General features: G+C 39.4%; 1 protein-coding gene across 14 annotated transcripts in view; it reads left to right on the top strand.

The window, feature by feature from the left end:
- Positions 1-20,877, top strand: part of EVI5 (ecotropic viral integration site 5) — a 232,808-nt gene that overhangs the window by 157,242 nt on the left and 54,689 nt on the right. For all 14 annotated transcript variants that reach the window (XM_021090208.1, XM_021090210.1, XM_021090214.1 and 11 more), the window contains 2 exons: positions 7,084-7,230; positions 14,723-14,818. In XM_021090208.1, the coding sequence (XP_020945867.1) occupies positions 7,084-7,230; positions 14,723-14,818 (243 nt within the window). The remainder of the gene's footprint in view (positions 1-7,083; positions 7,231-14,722; positions 14,819-20,877) is intronic.

The raw sequence follows: 20,877 nt of genomic DNA on the forward strand, positions 1-20,877 counted from the left end.
AGTGTCCCCCCAGGGCCAAAGTTGCCCCTGGTTGAGAACCATTGATGTAGAGTAGAAGGTAAATGATGCTTTCTAAAGTTGTGTAGTGTGCTGACTCTGAGCAGTCAGTTCCAAAATTGCACTTCTTTCTTCCCAAGTCCGCCCTTTTTCTAAAAGATCTTACCTCAGAGGTACTTGACTTACGATCTGCAAGGTCCTTTCTATGAAAGCCATTTGCATTATAGAAGTATATTTGGCTTTTACGTGGACCGTCTGTGTGGGCTGTATTCTCTGACGTTATCTGGTTTTCAGAATGCTTAGTCAGTAGGGGGCATAGTTAACGCACGGATCATCCTGTGCACTTAGGTGCACAGTGATCATTCCAGCTTCAGCATGGTAACATCATATGTTAACCCTTTAGAATAAATAGATCTCATTTTACATTGTTCAAAGTTATTTTCTTGTACTCCTCATTATAATTAAAAACTACTGTAAGATTTTGAAAAGTAGAAATCCAGCTTTATGTTGTAAAGTTATATTTTTATAATCAGATTTTTATCTCAGTGTAGATATTAAAGATGCAAATACAACTTTTAAGCCGGTGTTTAGGATGTCTTTCAGAGTGGCTTTAGGTAAATAAATCAAACTCAGCAAATGTGGTTTTGAGAACTTGCAAGTTCAGAGTGAACTTACACTTGAGAAATGAGACAGGCACAAACTATATTTAATGTACTTCACTGTGTGAGATGATGGATGTTAACTAAATTTACTGTGGTAATCATTTCACAAAATATGTAAGTCAAGTCATTATGCTGTGCACCTTAGACCTATGCAGTGCTATATTTTAATTATATCTCAATAAAACTGGAAGAAATATGTAATTCAGAAATTTGTAATTAGAGTTAGATAGAAATTACAGTGGAGAATAGCAGAGGACAAATAATTCCAACTAAGTGATATGGGGGAAGGCTTCCTAAGGAATTTGTATTTTGCCCTGTGCCTGACTAATGAATGTTATTTTGGGTGGATTTTTGCCATAAGAAGAATGATTCCTAAATGTCAGTGCATGAAGTGGTGATGATTCATGAAGTTTTCTCATTGCAAAATGAGAAAAATTTTAAAAAAGTGTGGTGTAATGTTAATGCCATATTAATTATCTAAAGAATATTATATCAAACCCCTATGTAACCAGCATCCAGATTAAGAGACTTGTCCTTGTTGATACATGTAGCTCCAGTTCTTTCATTTTAATGACTTTTAGAAAAGTCTACCTACCATAGTTTATTGAGCTACTTTCCTCTTTGTGCCGGTTTTTGCTCTTACAAGCCACGCTGCTTTGTACAGTCTTGCATGTTTCCGTCTGTATATCTTTAAGAGTTTCTTAGTACAGGGGTTCTTATCTTTTTGTGTGTGCCATCAACCCCTCTGACAGTCTAAAACCTATGGACCCCTTCTCATAACATTTTTTGTCTTTTTAGGGCCGCATCCACAGCACACGGAGGTTCCCAGGCTAGGGGTCCAATTGGAGCTGAAGCCGCCAGCCACTACCACAGCCATAGCCACGCCAGATCCTTAACCCACTGAGCAAGGCCGGGGATCGAACCCGCAACCCCATAGTTCTAATTGGATTTGTTTCCTCTGCACCACAATGGGAACTCCCTGAAAATACTTTTTTAAAATAAACTCTGAACAACTTTAAGCGATGCATTTGAAATTTGAGCATGTAGATGAAACGGACATTTTCCTAGGGAAATAGAATTTTATGTAGGCTGTGACTTTTGTTTTTCTTTTCTTGACCTTCTTGGACCTTTGTGACTGCTGTGAAATTTGGGAGATTCTTGGTCGTTACTTCATTGTATTTCTCCTCCCACACTCTTCTTGAGAGGGATTTCCATTACACTTGTGTTGGATTGTTTGGTGTCGTCCCGCAGCTCTTGAATGCTCCATTCTTTTCCCTCCTGTTATATTTTCTCTTTGTGTTTTAGTCTCTGTTGACAGACATAGTTCTCTTGACTTATCACCAAGTTCACTGATTCTTTCCTCCACTTTGTGAGCTGTCTGATGAGCCCTTGAAGGCATTCCTTACATCCGTTACTGTTTCTACTTCTAGCATTTCTGTTTAATTCTTAGTTTTCATCTCTCTGCCGATGTTACATATTTGATCTTGCATATTTTTCACCTTTCCTATAGAGCCCTTATTTTAAATTTCCTATCCAGCCATTTCAATATCTGTGTCCTATATGAGGCTGATTCTGTTGATTGCTTTTTCTCTTGAAAGTGTTTTGTTTTTTACCTTTCCCCATGCTTTGTGATTTTTTGTGGAAAACTAGATGTGTGTCTTGGGTAGGACAATAGACTAAGGCAAATGGTTTTTATGCCTGAAAACGGGCACAACTTTCCGTCTACGAGGCCTTTAATGTGGGGGATTTGAGTTAATATCGTCAGGAGTCGGGCTGGTTTGAGGTTTATTGTTTCTGTGGTTACCCTCATTGTACCACGGGCTTCGCATTCCTCTAGCAATGTCTTATTTTTAGAATGGGGGTTGGTTTGCCCAAGGGTTATCTCCGTATCTTTAGGTCTTCTTCCCTTTGCCCCACACTGGAGGGGAGGCCCGTCGCCAGCCGTATTCCACTGTTAGTTGTTACAGGAAATTGGAGGATGGGACGCCTCCGTCCTATTTTCTGATAAAGCCTCAGCCCTAGATGCATTGTGTCCCTGGAAGTGGACGTTTGGCCTCATCAGTGCTCCTGTCCCGCCCCTGACTGTAGACGTAGGGTCAAAATATGGTCCAGCTCCTTCCCCAGATGCACTGGATTCCCCAGTGCCCCAAGGACAACGGTATTCATTGCCCGTCTCCGGGCAGATCAAACCTGTGATTCCGTAGAGGAGACAAGCAGGGAATAACGTACCCCCCCCCCCACAGTTCTGGCTGCTTCCTCCCTCCCTGAGGCCTGTCCCACACAGATCCTTCTCCAGACTCATCACTCTTTTGTGTGTACCTATTGGGGTCCACGAAGGAAATGTGTCCAGGGGTCTGCAAACCCCCCGGCCCCCCGGATCCACACTCCAGCCAGCCCGCACTGCCTTCCACCAGCTGGATGTTTGTTCTAGCTGAATTATTCTTAACAGCTTCCGACCGCATCTGCCCTGTCTCTCCTTAGACTGGGGACTAGTCGATGGTCCTGTGACTTCACTTCTCTGGGTTCAGCAATAGTCAGGAACGTAAGAGTCTGGCTGGCTTTTTTTTTTTTTTTTTTTTAATTGAAAAGATGGGAGCAATCCTCTTTCTGGCTCTCTACATCCTCAATTAGAAGTAAACGTCTCTATTAATTATGATGTATTTGAAATTGTTTTACTTTATACTCTGTTTCCTCCTTTTTTTCTATATGTTTTCCTCCTTTCCTGCTTTTTATTGGAAAATGCTTGCTTGACTGAACAAAGCCTAAGGTTAGTAATCATCTCTGTCTTCTTTCCAAACTGTAGAAGAACTTCATGTGCTCTTCCTCCGCCTTCCAGTGTGACGCCCTAACTCTTAGTGTCCGTTTTCTTGCCTCCACTTCCTCGGCACGGCCGCTGTTTTATGGAGTCAGCACTCGTTTGGATTTGTCTACCCGCACGCCAATTTTTGGCTCTCTTCTTACTTTTATTCAACCGTTTCTTTCCAGTTTCAATCCCAAGTTGTAAATTCTCTCACTTTCTTAAAATACTTGTAGCTTTTTCTCACTCTTGTGTGAGAGGTTAGCTGAGTGTACTTTTGTAGGAGGAATTTTTTAAGCACTTCCTGTTGAGATGTCTGCTGGTATTTCACTTTCCACCTTCGCAGATACTCAGTTTTTCCCTTGATGTGTCTCTTCTTTAATTTTGAGTGTTTTTTAATAGTGTGTTTTGATGAGGATTTATTTGTATTTATTCCATGTGGGGCTGGTTGTGCTTCCTAAGCTGTAGATTCATCTGTGGTTATTTCTGTTGTCTTGTGAAGAATTCTCACCTATTAACTCCTTAGGCCATCATATCTCCCATCTCCTCTTTTTTCTATTTTATCCTGCATCACCTATTAGGTATATCTCATAGCTCCTTATTTGCTTTTTTTATGTCTCTCGACCTCTTCTGAGACACTAATTATTTCCTTAACGTGTCAGATCTCCCATTTAACCCTTTAATTGAACTTTTAAAGTAGTGTCTATTAATTTTAGAAACTGTATGTGGTTTTTCAAATTCACTGAATGTTTTTTGACAGGGACTTGTTCTTTATGTTTTTGCTTCTTTTTATCTAATAATTTTTTTTTTTGGTCTTTTTTTGTCTTTTGTTGTTGTTGTTGTTGTTGTTGCTATTTCTTGGGCCGCTCCCGCGGCATATGGAGGTTCCCAGGCTAGGGGTCGAATCGGAGCTGTAGCCACCGGCCTACGCCAGAGCCACAGCAACGCGGGATCCGAGCTGTGTCTGTGACCTACACCACAGCTCACAGCAACGCCGGATCGTTAACCCACTGAGCAAGGGCAGGGACCGAACCCGCAACCTCATGGTTCCTAGTCGGATTCGTTAACCACTGCGCCACAACAGGAACTCCTTATCTAATAATTTTAAACTATTTTGTATAAAGTCCAAAGTGATTATCTGGAGTTCTTAAAAATCCATTCTTGTTGGGAGTTCTCTTGTGGCAGAGTGGATTAAGGATCTGGCATTGTCACTGCAGCGACGTGGGTCACAGTTGAGATGCAGGTTTGATCTCTGGATCCCTACCCGGAAACCTGTACATGCTGCCGGCGTGGCTAAAAAAAAAAAACCTACTCTTGCAGTCTGTTCTGTCTACTATTTCTCCCAGTCAGCCCCTGGGTTTTGTTTATGTGTGAGTGTCTTGTAATGGTATTTGGGGCTGCGGGGAGGAGTTTTATCTGTGGGAATTCTCTGCAGCCTGTGTTGAAGATGTGTGCCTCTGAAGTGCAGTTATATGTTTGAACGGTAGGAGGTAATACAGTAAAAAGAGGCTGTGGAGCATTTTGAATACAGTACTAAGAAGTTCACTCTTAATTTTTTAGACAGACTGTGTTCACTGATTGAAAGTGAGAAAGAAGAGAGTGATATTAAGAGTGTCTCAGGGGAGTTCCCATGGTGGCGCAGCAGAAACGAATCTGACTAGCAACAGAGGTTGTGGGTTCGATCCCTGGCCTCACTCAGTGGATTAAGGATCCCGAGTTGCCATGGGCTGTGGTGTAGGTCACAGACGTGGCTCAGATCTGGCGTTGCTGTGGCAGTGGTACAGGCTGGCAGCTGTAGCTCCAATTCGACCCCTCGCCTGGGAACCTCCATATGCCACGGGTTCAGCCCTAAAAAGCAAAAAAAAAAGAATGTCTCAGGAAGGATGCATTTCTTCTTATGAATCAGGAGGATGAGTAGTAAAGAGGAAGAAACCTGGAAGTGGTAGAATGTTTTAGAGCTTCAGTATATTAAAATAATCCAGATTTGTGTGTGTGTGTGTATCTTTTTAGGGCCACACCCTAGGCCCTAAAGGTTCCCAAGCTGGGGTCGAATTGGAGCTGCAGCTGCTGGCCTACACCAGAGCCACCGCAATGCCAGATCTGAGCTGCATCTGTGACCTACACCACAGCTCACGGCAATGCTGGATCCTTAACCCACTGAGCAAGACCAGGAATCGAACTGGCATCCTCATGGATCCTAGTCAGGTTCTTCACCCACTGAGCCATGATGGAAACTGTTAAACGATCCAGATTTTTTAATTAAAACTGGAGGCAAGGTGATTTTCATAGAGTAAGGTATAATAAGAATAGGTTTAATAATAGCAACAATTGAGCATTTATTAAATATCTTAAATTTTAAGCATATCTTAAATTTCCTATCATAAACTTTTCTCATATAATTCTAATAGCACAGCCTTAAAAGACAAGCACTATCAGGTATGCTTGTACAAGTGTATTAAAATGTGATAGGATTAGATAACTTGACCAAGATAACTTGAACTGTTAAATGAGGAGCCAGACTTTGCCCGTCTTTGGGTATGAAAATTCCTGCTGTCTCTTTCAGGCCCCTAATAGGATAATTTAGGCTTAAGAGAATTCCAGCTGGGTCGGGCCTGCCTGGGAAAACTACCTCTTGTCAGTACATTCAAGGTCTGTGTTTATTAGCATGTCCTAAACACTAAGCAGCTAGCATATATTGAGTTCTTATATATTAAGCTCTGTTACATATGTTACTTAATTCTGAAGACAACCAAATGAGAAATAAATAGTATTTTATATACATTTTTCTCATGAAGAAATAGAAACTCAAAGATATTAACCAGTTTGCTTAATCACCAAATAGCAAGCCAGAACTCAGAACCAGGCTATGTTCCCCAAAAACAGACTGTGCTAGGGAGTTCTCATCGTGGCTCGGTGGTGAACGAATCCGACTAGGAACCATGAGGTTGCGGGTTCGGTCCCTGCCCTTGCTCAGTGGGTTAAGGATCCGGCATTGCCGTGAGCTTGGTGTAGGTCGCAGGCTTGGATCTGGCGTTGCTGTGGCTCTGGCGTAGGCCTGCGGCTACAGCTCTAATTAGACCCCTAGCCTGGCAACCTCCATGTGCCATGGGGGCGGCCCCAGGAAAGGCAAAGAAAAAAAAAGAACAGACCATGCTATATGTTGTCGGACCGTAGAGTTCACGTGACACATTTTGTAACGTCAGAGAGTTTACAGGCCAGTGTGTGGTGATGATCAGTCTGTGCTTTCTTTCGGGAACTGGAGAAGAGCCTTCCTCTTATCCCTGTATCTGTCTACTTTATACCCCATCGATTATTTCAGAAATGAATACCTGCAAGTTCTATGAAAACATCCTTACAGTTTATAGATATTTATTGTGTGAATGGTAAATGGAGCTTTAATGAGAGTTGCTAATATGAACCGTATGTATTCTTTTGAACAACTTGATTTTTAAAGCACTTTTATAATTTTTTAAAAAATATTTAACTATATGTTGAATAAATATGCCTATACCTACTAATAACATTAAAAATTACATGCCTTTTGAGGCATGTAATGCATAAATAAAATGTATACGTTTTTTCAGGAGTTGTATCTGTACTCCGTGTATTTATATTTTTAATTATTAGAACCAGATCAATAGTAATCATCTTCGAAGAGCAGAACAAGAGGTGATCCATCTACAGGAGAAGGTGCAGTATCTTTCTGCACAGAACAAAGGACTACTTACCCAGCTGAGTGAAGCAAAACGCAAACAAGCAGAGATTGAGTGCAAGGTAAATATATCAACAAAGTGTATGTTTTTGTGAGTGTAATAATGCTTTTTGTTTTTGTTTTTGTCTCATAAAACAACACACACACACACACACACACACACACACACACACACAAACTAGTCTTATTTCCCAGTTTTCTTCAACTTAGTTTGACGATTGCTTTCAGACCAGGTTAGCTCATCTTGCTCTGCGTGGATTTCAGGCAAGAAGCTTCATTTTCAACCACATGGTTAAATGCCGGTGCAGGAAATTAAGCTAACCACGTGGTTGAAAATTGGTATCTCTTTGACCGGTACCTCTTTAAAACTGGAGCTTTTAATGTCTCAGCCAGAAAGGTAGGTCATGTAGAGAGGTCGAGGCAACTCCACTTTGGTGCCTTGTTTTTAGTGGACTGTCACTTACTGGTGCATGTTTTCTGGTTAGGGTAGAGAACAAAAGAGGTGTGTGTGTACCAGCGGGTTGGGAAAATTGTTTGCGTTTCACCTTATGAATCAGTTTTTCAATTTTTTTGTGAAGTGTTTGGATTCATAAAGCATGGAAAAGTTTTTGAATGCAAGTACACGTGTTCCTTAAATAAATGCATCTGCACTGCAGAGGGGGGTGTGGAGGGAGAGGGCTGAGTGTGGGTGTGTGAGGTAACTAAAGAGATGGCTGCCGTGTGGACGGGAGGCTGGAGCCCTGAGGACACGTTACAGGATTTTAAAAATAAAGCAGACAGCTTTCCATGGTGAGATGGAAGGAATGATGCCCTTTAAAGATTCCAGCCTTATTCTTCTATGATAAGAAATAAAGACTTTCAATGGCACATATAAAGCTGTAATTCCATCAACTTGTTCTGGTGTCATTAAAAACCAAGAGTGAAGCTTGAGTGGTTTATCAGTGTCACTGAAATCCAGAGATGAAATTACATCCTAATAAATATGCATGGCTGTTACAATTTACACTGACAGAAATCTGTAGGCAGTACTGAAGTGTGTACCAACAGAAGAGTAGTCTCTTGTGAAGGATGTGAGTGGACTAATTTAAAAATAAGATGATGTGACATAGGCAAATAGCACTTGATCATATTTGAGGGTTTTTTTTGATGCTGTAATGTCTATGCTGACTTAATAAAAAACTGAATTTAATCTTTTTTATTGTTGGTATAGGCTTTCCTCAAACATAACACTGGATTTAATATTGCTCCTCAAATACCTTAGCATCTTTTAATCACAGAAGGTATTCTTTGAAAATAAATATTTGGGCAGTTTGCTGATGAAAATAATTGTTTTTTTGAATTTACCTAAGTAACAGACACAGATTCAGAAATTTAAGAACTGGTATTAGACTTTAATTTTTAATTTTTCATTAATACGTCTTTGAAGCATGTTACAGATACTGATTCTGTTATTATCCTTGTGTCTGAGCTGTATATTGATTCATTTAATCTTTTGTAATGCCTTTTGCGCATTTCAGGAATGACCCAAAGTTAATTTTCAGCATAGCATCTATACATTCTGATTAAGTAGGTAAAGTTTACTTTGTCATGTTGGAACAATATAGAAGCAAATCTTTTTCAAGGGAGCTAGTCCTTCAGTTATATAAATATGACTCATTTTCTTTTTGCTTTATATGATTATAGCTTATGATGTGTTATAATTATTAAAGCTCATGTTATTTTTCATTGATGTAAAATTTCAGGATACTCTCTTTAATATTAGTATCATTTTTCCTATATAACTGTATTTGAATGTTCCCATGTAAAAATGAAATAATTAAAGTCTAAGATTCCCTGGTATGAAAATCCTAAACACTCTGAAACCTAAACATTTTTTCATAAATTTCACACGTTTTGCTTCATTTGGAAGCAAAATCTGATTTGAATTGATATACAGCCATTTATAATTTTATTTTTTCTTTTTGGCCACCTTGAGGCACATGAATTTTTTATACTTCGCTGCTTCATTGTGTGGAGTGTTGATCATACTATTTCATTATAGATGCTGCCTCAGATCCCACTGGATAATGCTAATATGTGGTTTACGCATGTCATTACTCTTCTAAGGTCTAAAACGCCTGAAATTCCAAAACACACCTGGCCCTCAGGATTCGGATTTCCTATGTAAATGTAAAATTGAGGGTTATAGAAAGATTTTCTGTTCTTAGTAATGTGTGGGTGTCTCTCGAGGAGAAAAGGTTAGTAATTCATATACGAACTCATAAAATTATATAATAAGTAATATTACGTGAGGAAAGCTGTGGAAAGCATGTTATTATGATTATAGTATTGTGCACATGTGGAAAAACGATAAGAAGGAAAGAAATCTGCCGTTTATATTTAATGTAACTTTTAATAGCTTGATACTTATGCATTTTTTCATAATGCTTAGATTTTTTTCCCACTAACTATAAATGGAAACCTTGCTCACATCTCCTTTTATCACATTCTCTTCCTGACCCTCCTGCACACCCCTTCGTTGTGTTTTTCCCCAGGTAACTGTGTTTATTACTGAGTTTCTTTTAGACTCAATTAGATATATAATTCTTTCTTTTCCTCTCTTTCTTACATGAAAGTTAGCAGACAGTAATACAGTAATACTTCCTACTTTTGGGGGGGTTTTGTCAGTATGTTTTGTAGAGTTTTCAACATCAGTCCTTGAATATCGGTATCAGTACCTCACCACGTTAGTTTCTAAGGTACGTTGTTTTCCATCGCCTGGATGGATCGTAGGTCCTTACTGATGAGCCCTTGGGTTGTTCCCAGTGCTCTGTGACTGTAAGCAGTGTATAGGGAATAACTCTGTGCAGACGCAGTTTCAGATGTATAGAGGTATATCTATACGTTCCTATGGGATAAATTGCTGTAAACTTGATTGTTTGCTCAACGGTAAATACAGTTGTACTTCTCATAGTCTTTGTCAAGTTACCCCTCTTAGGGCTGTACCATTTTGTACTCTGACCCACAGGGCGTGATAGCACCTGTTTCTTCATCATGTTACTTGCAAATCGTGTAACCAAATCTTCTCATTTTAAATAGATATACTTTATGTTCTAGGACAGTGATTCTCGACTAGGGATGGGAAGAGGTAAGATTATGAGTCTTCAAAGAATGATGGCATCTCCTTACAGATTTGTCAAATATTTGGGTGTCTTCTGTTTGTCACCTGCTCTTGTAGGCTTTGGGAATACTGAGTGGAGAAGGTGGACCTAATGTTTAGTGAGAAAATAAATTAAAAATAGGAAATATCGTGACTCATGATACGAGTGGGAGGTGAGGTGAAGTGGTAGTTGAGATCATGTGCCAGGAGGTGGTGTCAGAACTGGGACCTGAAGAGTAAGAAAGAACCGGCTGTATGAAGAGCAGGGGGAGATCCTTGCATGAAAAGAGTTTTACCCTTAAATGCTCTGCAAAGCCACTGAAAGCTCTTAAATAGGAAAGAAACATGATATATTTTTTGATTTGCTGCATTTGCTTCAGTTTTTTTAAACTTAAATTTTTTAAATGGCTGTACCTGCAGCATATGGAAGTTCCCAGACTGGGGGTCAAATCAGAGCTGCAGCTGAGGCCTACACCACAGCCATGGCAACACTGAATCCAAGCCACATCCATGACCTACACTGTAGCTTGCAGCAACGCCAGATCTTCAACCCACTAAGTGAGGCCAGGGATCAAACCCACATTCTCATGGACACTATGTCGGGTTCTTAACCCACTGAGCCACAACGGGAACTCCTAAGCTTAATTTTGAAATAATTTACCTATAGTAGTACCTAGAGTTTCCATATGCTCTTGAATCAGCTCCTCCTAATTTTAAGCTTTTACATAACCATGAAACGTTTACCAATACTAAGAAATGACTTGGCGTAAGGTTATTACTAAACTTCAGGCTTTATTCAGGTTGCCCCATCGTGCTTCATTCTTCTTTGATCTGTGACAATTTTTCAATGTTTTCTTGTCTTTCCTTACTTGTAACTATTGAAAGGTGCGAGTCAAGTGTTTTGTAGAAATCTCTCAATTTGGGATTGTCTTGACTTTTCTCATGCTTAGACCAGGTTGTGTCTTTTAGGGAAGAATAAAGGGGTGAAGTGTCCTTCTCAGTGTATCATAGCGGGGGGCATATTGTGTCCATATATCTTACCTCTAAAGCTCTTAACTTTGGTCATTGGATCAAGTTTGTGTCTGCGGCTTTCTCCACTACCAAGCTTTCCCCCTTCAAATTCTCTTCCTTACAAGCAAGATACTAACTCTAACCGATGGTCCCAGTGGCAAAGAGGCGTTAGGCCACAACTCCTGAAGGAGAGACTATCAGAGAGCTTCTGGACAGATGTTAAGACCCTCCCAATAATTAATATGTATTTGGGGGAACTCTTTGGGTTTATGCAAACATCCGTCAAGTTTCAGCAACTAATTTTAGCATTTATTAGGGGATAATGCATGTAGCAGTCCATGTAATTTTTTTTTTGGCCGCCCTGCAGCATATGGAGCTTCCAGGCTAGGGATTAGATCTGAGCCACAGCCACAAACTAAGCGGCAGCAACGCTGGATCCACTGTGCCAGGCCTGGGATTGAATCCGCGTCCCAGCGCTCACTCGCAAGCCACTGCCGATCCCGCTGCGCCACAGTGGGAGCTCCAATGTAATTATTTTCTAAAGAACACACATGCCACTGTGTGGAGAGGGATTTGATATGAGATCATCATCAGGTAATAGTACAAGGCAGCGTTCCTAGCCTGGGTTCGGGTGTTGGTAATGGAACTGAAGCGGAGTAGATCAATCCAGTATTTTTGTAGACTCGGTGATTGGATTGGAGAAGGGGAAGATTAGGAGAAAATTGATGCCCAATTTTGGTTTTTGGTTTTTTAGTTGATGGATGTAATTTTTTACACAGTGTTAAAATTAGTAGAATATAAATGTATTAGTTACCTATTGCTATTTGACAAGTTATCTCTAAAACTTTGTGGTGGCTTAAAATAGCAGTCACCACTAATACCAGAGAGTTTCTGTGGGTCAGGAGCAGCTTAATCAAGTGGCTCTGAGTTAGAGTCTCATGGGGCTGCAGTCATCGAAAGGCTTGGGTACAGCTAAAAGCTAAGGTTTGTGGGTGGCCCACTCACGTGGGTGTAAGGTGGTACCGACTGTTGGCGAAAGATCACTGTCCTCAGGGGGCTCTCTCTTAGCGAAGGGTGCGTACAAATGCGCACATCCTCACGGCGCAGCCTGAGCAGTGCTCTGGCTGAGGTGGCGTGGAAGCCAGTGTGATGGGGGTTAATGTTGGGGGCGCCGTTCAAGCAAAGCTGACCGAGGAATGATTGAGCCGAGGGTTTAAGGGCATGGAGGAGTTGGTCAGGGAAAGGCAGCTGCGAGCTCACTAGGTAGAGAGAGGAGCAGACGTGAGAAGGAACAACAGGTGGCTTGAACTGAAAGAAGTTCATTCTTCTAGCGAGAGGGGGAGGGCGTGGTGAGGAAAACTGGTAAGATAGGAATCTAGAACAATAAATGGGGAGCCAGTTATAGAGTATTTTGGCCCCAGTAAAAGGACCTGTTGTATTATCTCAAGATCTGTGGGGTACCATTAAAGTGTTTATAAGAAAGGACTGACAGAGATTTGAATTTTATTCAATGTAAGCACAGCAGCGTGCTGGAGCCGGCTAGCCAAGGCTGGCGAGAGACCAATTGTTAAATTTTCAGGAATTTCATGACACAGTTGGTAAACAACCATATTGAAAATTAAATTATTCAACACAAATTATGGTGAAACAAAGGTAATATGTACTCAGACGTCATCATTTCCTAATTATTTTTACATTATCCTATGATCTGTGCTTTTGAGATTATTCGTAGCTCTTGTACTGTATGGTGGAAACACCATGTAATAGTGCATTACGGCTGTTATATTCATTAATGCTCACGAATGTGAAAAGGGCCATGACGGTAGTATTTACACCACGTAAACTGGACTTGATTTATTGTTTTCTTGATGTCTAGACCAGAGGTTGGCAAACTGTAGCCCATATCCCAAATCTGTGTGGCTGTCTGTTTTTGTAAATAAAGTTTTATTGGAACACAGCCTTTCCCATTCATTTATCTGTTTTCTGTGGCCACTTTCACACTCCAGTGGCAGATAGAGTAGTTGAGATAGACTGTATGACCCACAAGTCTAAAATCATTTACAATATGGCCCTTTAAGGAAAAGTTTTTGACTCTTGCTCTAAACCATTAAAGCATCTTAAAGCTTAAAAAGGTACTTTATCTTCAGTCTTTACATTATGAATAGCACAAAAATATTTAAGAAATTTTCTAACAATATTTGATTACTATTAGCTAATAGATAATATGAACAAAAATTAACCAGTGATCATAACAAAACTTCACTTTTTCCTCATTTTCAATGATAGGTGACTTATGGGTACAAGAGTTTGGCAAAAATTAGTGAAAGCATTTTGTGAGAGTATATTGACTACATAGAATTTATAACCATGAGTATTGTGTACCTTATTATCTGTGTTGTGTGCTATACATCTTCTGTTTCAGTCTATATTAAAATATGTAATGTATGTACAAACACATATGTGTACACGCACGTGAACATACTTGCTTGAGAGTTAAACACTTCACAGCACAGCACTGGGTACCGAGAACACACGTTCTGGCATATGTAAACCGACAAGACATTTAAAGTAGTATTTGCTCAAAGTGAAGTACCAGTGTCATATCTAAGATAAAAGGGTATGTATTTTTTGTTTACAAGTTTAATTATTATATTTTTACTAAATTTCGTATTTTAAAAAATTTTAATATTATACTACTGTCAGGTGCTAAATTTCTCCTCTGTTGATCATGCTGCATATTTTTATACTAAGAGTTAAATTTCAACTGAAGTTAATGAAGGAGCAAAATATTTTTGTATACCCCATTTTCTCTGTCTTTCTTCAAATATTGTTACTTCTAGAGCAGAATTATTTGGCATGGATATAGTAGAATACGATTTTAGAGGTTTTCCTTTGTGAAATTTTGAGGTGGTAGAGTTAAATATTACGCTTTTCCTAGGAAGATTAGAATGATGATTCAATCCAGTTTCTGTTTTCTCCTTTGTATGGTAAAGTGAATATTCATTAACATTTATTGCCTCAGAAAGGATGTAATTTTTAAAATATTATCTAGCTGACATATTCTTAGTATTCATATTCCCTTTTGATCAGTTGTTCTAGTTATGTGTTTGAAAGTTCTCAGTAATTGTTCTTGGATAAAAAACACAGTTACCAGTAATTTTAATAATTTTAATTAGCTTTTAAAAATTTTGAACAGTGTTTATATATGAGTGATTTTAAAGATGGAATGTTATTCTGTATATTCATTTCATACTGAGTTCAAGATATAATGGCATTTTTTTCTCTCAGGTAATCTGGGGTCTCTGTTATTTGCTAAATGTGAGGCATGTTACAGTGTTTATGTTTTATTAATGGTTTGGTTTACTGTATGGTTTATGTTTGGTTTGGTTTGTTTACCACCCTAGAATAAGGAAGAAGTGATGGCTGTGAGGCTCCGGGAAGCAGATAGCATCGCTGCTGTGGCCGAACTGCAGCAGCACATTGCTGAGCTTGAAATCCAGGTACCACGTGAAAATAACCAAGCACATGTACAAATGATGCAGTTGTTTCCCTTCCTTCTGCACCTGAATGTTGACTTGTGTTCTCACCATGATGACTGTGATTCTATTTTCAACACTTACTCATTTCCAGGTCGATTTTTTTTTTTTTGTGCTAAAATACAAATAACATAAAATTTACAATTTTTAAGTGTACAGCCTGTGACATTAAGTACATTCTCATTGTTGTGCAGCCAGTTTCCAGAACTCTTTGATCTGGCAGAACTCAAACTCTGTGCCCATTAAACAGCTATCCATTCCCTTCTTTCCCCAACTCCTAAAAGCTACTTTCTGTCTCTGCATTTGACTTCCTAAGACCCTCATAAAAGTAAAATCATAGGATATCTGTCTTTCTGTGCCCGTCTTATTTCACTAAGCGTAATGTCATCACGGTTCACTCATGTTGTGATATGCTTCAGAATTTCCTCCTTTTTAAGGCTGAGTAATATTCCATAGTATGTACATACTACGTTTTGTTTATCCAGTCATTCGTTGATTGCACCTGGCTATTGGGAATAATGCTATTGTGAATGAGTGTACAAATAGCCTTCCTTTTTGGGAGGTATATACCCAGAAGCAGAATTGCTGAATCATGTGGTAATTCTCTGTTCAGTTATTTGGAAAAATCGCTATACTGTTTTCCACAGCACTTCACCATTTTACACTCTCACCAGCAATGCCCAGGGGTCCAGGTTTTCCCCGTCTTCACCAAGATTTGTTAACTGTCTGGGGTTTTTTGTTTTGGCGGGGGGTGTTGTTTGGGGGTTTTGGCTGCCCTGTGGGATCAGATCAGAGTTGCAGTTGCAGCCTATTCTGCAGCTGCCGCAACACGAAGTCGTTAACCCAGTGTGCCTGGTCGGAGATCTAACCCGAATCGGAGTGCTTCAGAGACGCCACAGACCCCCTTGCACCACTGCAGGAACTCCCCTGATGCTTAGTAATGTTGAGCATCTTTTCATGTGCTTATTTGCCATGTGTATGTCTTCTTTAGGGAAATGGAAGTTCAAATACTCTGCCTAGTTTTTAATTGAGTCATTGTTGAGTTATAGAAATTTCTTGTGTATTCTCAGTCTCAATCCCTTGTCAGATACATAAGCAGGAATTTTTGCAGATATTTCCTCTCATTTTGTTGGCTGCCTTTTTGCTTTGTTTTTGTCTTTTGATGCCTAAGAGTTCTTATTTTTGTAGTCCTGCTAACCTGTTTTTGCTTTTGTTGCCTGTGCTCCAAATCCTTTTTTTGAATGACAGTTTATCATATTTCTATATTGTCAAAGCTGTTTTCAAAAGAAAATTCAGAGCTTTGAAAATGTGTTTTGTCATTTATTATGTTCTACTTGTATAATATAAAGTAGTAAGTTCCTAATATGGGCAAGGTATTATATTTAAAATCTAATATTTTTCAAAGTTTTTTTATAGTCTATTCCAAGCCATCATACAGTTTTGACTGCAACATTTAGAATAGCTTTTTGTCCTTAAATTTCAATTCAAAATTCAGTTACATATTATAGCCTTTTGTCCTTAAATTTCAATTCAAAATTCAGTTACATATTATAGCCTTTTGTCCTTAAATTTCAATTCAAAATTCAGTTACATATTATAGCTTCATCTTTTTTTTTTTTTTTTTTTTTTTTGCCACACCCATGGCATGTGCAAATTCTCAGGCCAGCGATCAAACCTGAGCCCCTGGCCACAGCATTCAGTGACAACACCAAATCCTTAACCGCCAGGCCACCAGGGACCTCCACAGCCTCCTCTTTTGATCTGGTCCAAAGTCATCACAACACAGGATTTGTATAAGTTTGTAGAATGGTGTCCTTTATGTTCTGTTGATGATATTCCCCAGAAAGTAGCACAGATTCAGAAAAACTTAAGACAAGAATGAATTGCAGAATATATTTGTAATCAGCTGTTTAAATCATGCTTTCATATGCCGTGAGGTCTCACGTCCTTCTCCGGGTTCTTGTCTCCCAGCTGTGCAGTCGCTGATACCCTCATTTTGTGACTTGTCTTTTGTTGCTGTTGTTTTTTTTTTTTTTTTTGTCCTTTTTTTTTTTTTTTCTGGTCTTTTTGCCATTTCTTGGGCTGCTCCCGCAGCATATGGAGGTTCCCAGGCTAGGGGTTGAATCGAAGCTGTAGCCGCCGGCCTATGCCAGAGCCAGAGCAACGCAGGATCTGAGCCGTGTCTGCAACCTACACCACAGCTCATGGCAACGCCGGATCCTTGACCCACTGAGCAAGGCCAGGGATCAAACCCGCAACCTCATGGTTCCTAGTCGGATTTGTTAACCACTGAGCCACGACGGGAACTCCTGTTGCTGTTGTTTTGAATTTTTTTGTGTCTTTCGATCAGTAGGCCGGTATTTTTAATGGGCAGTAGACAGCTCCTCCTGAGGTTGTAGAAGCACTTCAGATTCAACACGTTTAAAATCAAATGCGTTTCTATTCCATCCCGAATGTTCTTCTTCTTTGGTATCGCAAATCTTGTTCAGTGATATCCTCTCTATCAAATTGTTCAGCTTAGCGGGGACTTCGCTTGTGCTTTTCTCATGTGCCGCCGTACTTAGCAAGGCTGAGTCTGCGAACTTTCAGCTTTGCTCGAGAACGCCACGTTATTTTCACCGAGTGCTCGCAGTGGTGAACATTCCTCCCAGCCTTTCGCCTGCTTACCTCCTCGTGTAGATTTGCCTTCAGATAATTCGTACAGATTAGAGTACTTTGTCCGGCTCTTCAATGTCTTCTAAAGATTAAAGTTGTGAGGAAATAAAAGGTGATTTTATTCATTTCCTTCAGAAACTAAAAAAACTTTCATAGCCTTTTCGTTCCCTCATTCCTCTCCGTTAATTCATCTGACCCCATCCCCAACTGGACGTCACAACTTCTCGTCCAGCTTCTTTTTCTCCAGCCTAAACTCTTCCACAGAGCCCGCAGAGGTCTCTTTCTAAAACGGGAAAACCTTTATTGTCCGCCTTTTACCTCCCAAATCACATAAAAACTCTTCAGCACAAAATGCTTCTTTTCTTTATTTTCCAAACCTGCATTTCTAGCCTCTTAACCATAATCACCCCATCCACCCTCCTGCCCCCTACACACACACACTCTTTACACATTTTTTAAATTCTTTTAAAATCCTTACCATTCTGCGTGCATTTAAACCTTCAGAAATTGCCGTCGTTCTCTATCCTTTAGTTCTCTGCTTTTGGAGGTTTCCGCTTACGGAGTTCCCCTTGGCCGGCTTGCTCTTAATACGTTTGGTACGTGTGTTTTCCGTAAACGTCTTAATGATTCAGCCTTTATTCATCCATTTATCTGGTATATGCAGGTTAATGCCCGTAAATAGATCTCTTGTTAAAACCTGAAAGTCCTTTTTCAGTTAGAAGAGTGGTACATTGTCAGTTAGTTTTAGTCGTGGAAGGGATCTTTGATCATGTTCAAGTTCCACCAGGGGGAGAACTCAACTTGGTCAAGTATTCTGCACTTCAGATCTCTCCAGACCAGCTCTTCCAATTACTGTCGCTCTACTGTGAATGCAGAGTTTTCCCACAAAGCAAATTCTTTCAAACCCTTCATTCAATGAATCATATGATTATCTAATTGGTTACTGATATCATTAAAGCCTGCTTGTTAAAATGTTTATGAAAATTGTACTTCTGTAAATGTCTCGTTTAGATGAGGAAATACATTAGATGAAGAAATACTTTTTTTTTTTGGTGCTTGCTTCGGCAGCACGTTTACTGAAACTGGAACAGTACAGAGAAGATCAGCATCGAGATCTGATGCTGGGTTTTGCACAGAGAACTATATCCAATCTCTGGGATAGACCAGGATCGAAAATAATATTTAAAAATATATATATATATTTATGACTGAGTCACTGCTGTACAGCAGAAATTGGCACAACATAGTAAATAAATATACTTCAGTTTAAAAAAAGAAAGACTCGTTTTCATGCATACTGTAGCTAAGATTTACGTATGAGGTTGAAGAGTGTTAAATTTATTTGCAAAGATCCTTTAGTCAACTTGAAACTCTCAGGTCTGGTAAAATTCATACCCCCCCGCCACCATGTTATTCTGAGATGACTGCATTTGTAATATACTTAATATTCTTTATAATAATGCCTTTTCCCCATCTTTGGAGGAACTGGGGCTTTTTTTTTTTTTTTTTTTTTTTTTTGTCTTTTGTCTTTTGTCTTTTTTAGGGCCGCAATCACGGCACATGGAGGTTCCCAGTCTAGGGGTTTAATCAGAGCTGAAGCCACCAGCCTACACCACAGTCAACAGCAATGTGATCTGAGCCGCATCTGCGACCCACACCACAGCTCATGGCAATGCCGGATCCCCAACCCACTGAGTGAGGCCAGGAATCGAACCCACGACCCCATGGCTCCTAGTTGGATTCGCCTCCACTGCGCCACCACGGGAACTCCTGGAGGAGCTGTTTTATGTTAGTGTCTCACTGTGAATTTAACCTTAAGTGTAGTAGCTTTCAAGTTTGGCCATTTTCCTGAATTATTTGTAAAGGTTATTGCTGAGGTTTCCTTCTCAAACAGAATGACACTTGTTGATGGATTTTAGTCACCGTCTGCTGTACATCTGTGCTTGTTTGGAGCAGATCACTCTGCTATGGAATTAAGGGGTTGAACTCTAAAGGGCCATTATGTATGTTTTAAAATATCATTTATACCATTTTGACATTTTTTAACAGGTCAGAATTATCATTATGAATTCTAAATACTATATCATGTCACCATTCAAGTCTGTTGTTTCTTATGCTCCTTTGGCCAAATTTCTATCTAAAATAATGTTCATATCCTAATCACTATACTCTTATGCTGCTTTGTATTTCTTCAAAGCGAGTATTTCTTGCCAAAAATTATACATGTTTGTCGTCTGCACAAGAATAGAAGCTCCGTAAGAGGAATTTTGCCCATTTTATTCAGTTGCTGTATTCCTCAGTGTTGATGTATGATACTTGATATATAACCAAATATTTATTTAAGGAAGTTAATATAATAATTCACTCATTTGCTGCTTCTACAATAAGTGACTTTTGTTGTGTGTAATTTGAGTATTGAAATTTTTATTTTTTTTATTTTTTATTTTATTTTTTGTCTTTTTAGGGCCGCACCTGTGACATATGGACGTTCCCAGGCTAGGAGTCTAATTGGAGCTACAGCTGCTGGCCTATACCACAGCCACAGCAATGCAGGATCCAAGCCAAGCCACATCTGCAACCTGCACCACAGCTCCCGGCAACGCTGGATCCTTAACCCACTGAGCAAGGCCGGGGATTGAACCCACATCCTCGTGGATCCTAGTTGGATTCTTAACCTGCAGAGCCACAATGGGAACTCCACATATTGAAATTTTTAAATTCAGAGACTATCACTGTATTTACCTGTGCATCAATTTGAATTTTTTTTTTTTTTTTGTCATTAGGGCACTATTTTTTCTTGCTGTCTGCACATATACTCTATAAGTTAACTGAATGTCTCAGGCTAATGGAATTTCTGTTAAGTAGCCTGCAAAAATAAATATGATATACCCTGATCAGAATAAAAAGGATCAGTAAATTTAATTGTTATTGGGAACAAGTGGATTTTAGAATCCTAAATAACTCTGTGGTCATAACTGTTTTCTTATAATACTAGTGATTTTGGATTGTTTGAGAGTATAGATTTTGAAGACAAACCACTTATTAGCAGTCTTGTCTCTGACAAGTTATTTAACCTGATTTTGAATTTACTCATTCAAAACTGAAGATCCTGAAGTTATCGTCTATAGAGTTGGGATTAAATGAGATAGCATATATCAAGTGTTCTCTCTTCCCTAACTAGTTTCCAGAAAATCAGCTCGTCAATGGCCTTATATAAAAGATCACTCTCAGCATTGCAAGGGCTTCCAAAAATTGCAGCCACACTGGAAAGTGCAGAAGGTCTTTTGAGTTCCCTTTAAGATAGCTTTTACCCACCCAAGATAATGAATTTATCACTTTCCAAGAATTAGATACAGCTTCAAATTAAG

The sequence above is a fragment of the Sus scrofa genome, chromosome 4 (assembly GCF_000003025.6).
Source record: "Sus scrofa isolate TJ Tabasco breed Duroc chromosome 4, Sscrofa11.1, whole genome shotgun sequence".
Taxonomy (NCBI): Eukaryota; Metazoa; Chordata; class Mammalia; order Artiodactyla; family Suidae; genus Sus; species Sus scrofa.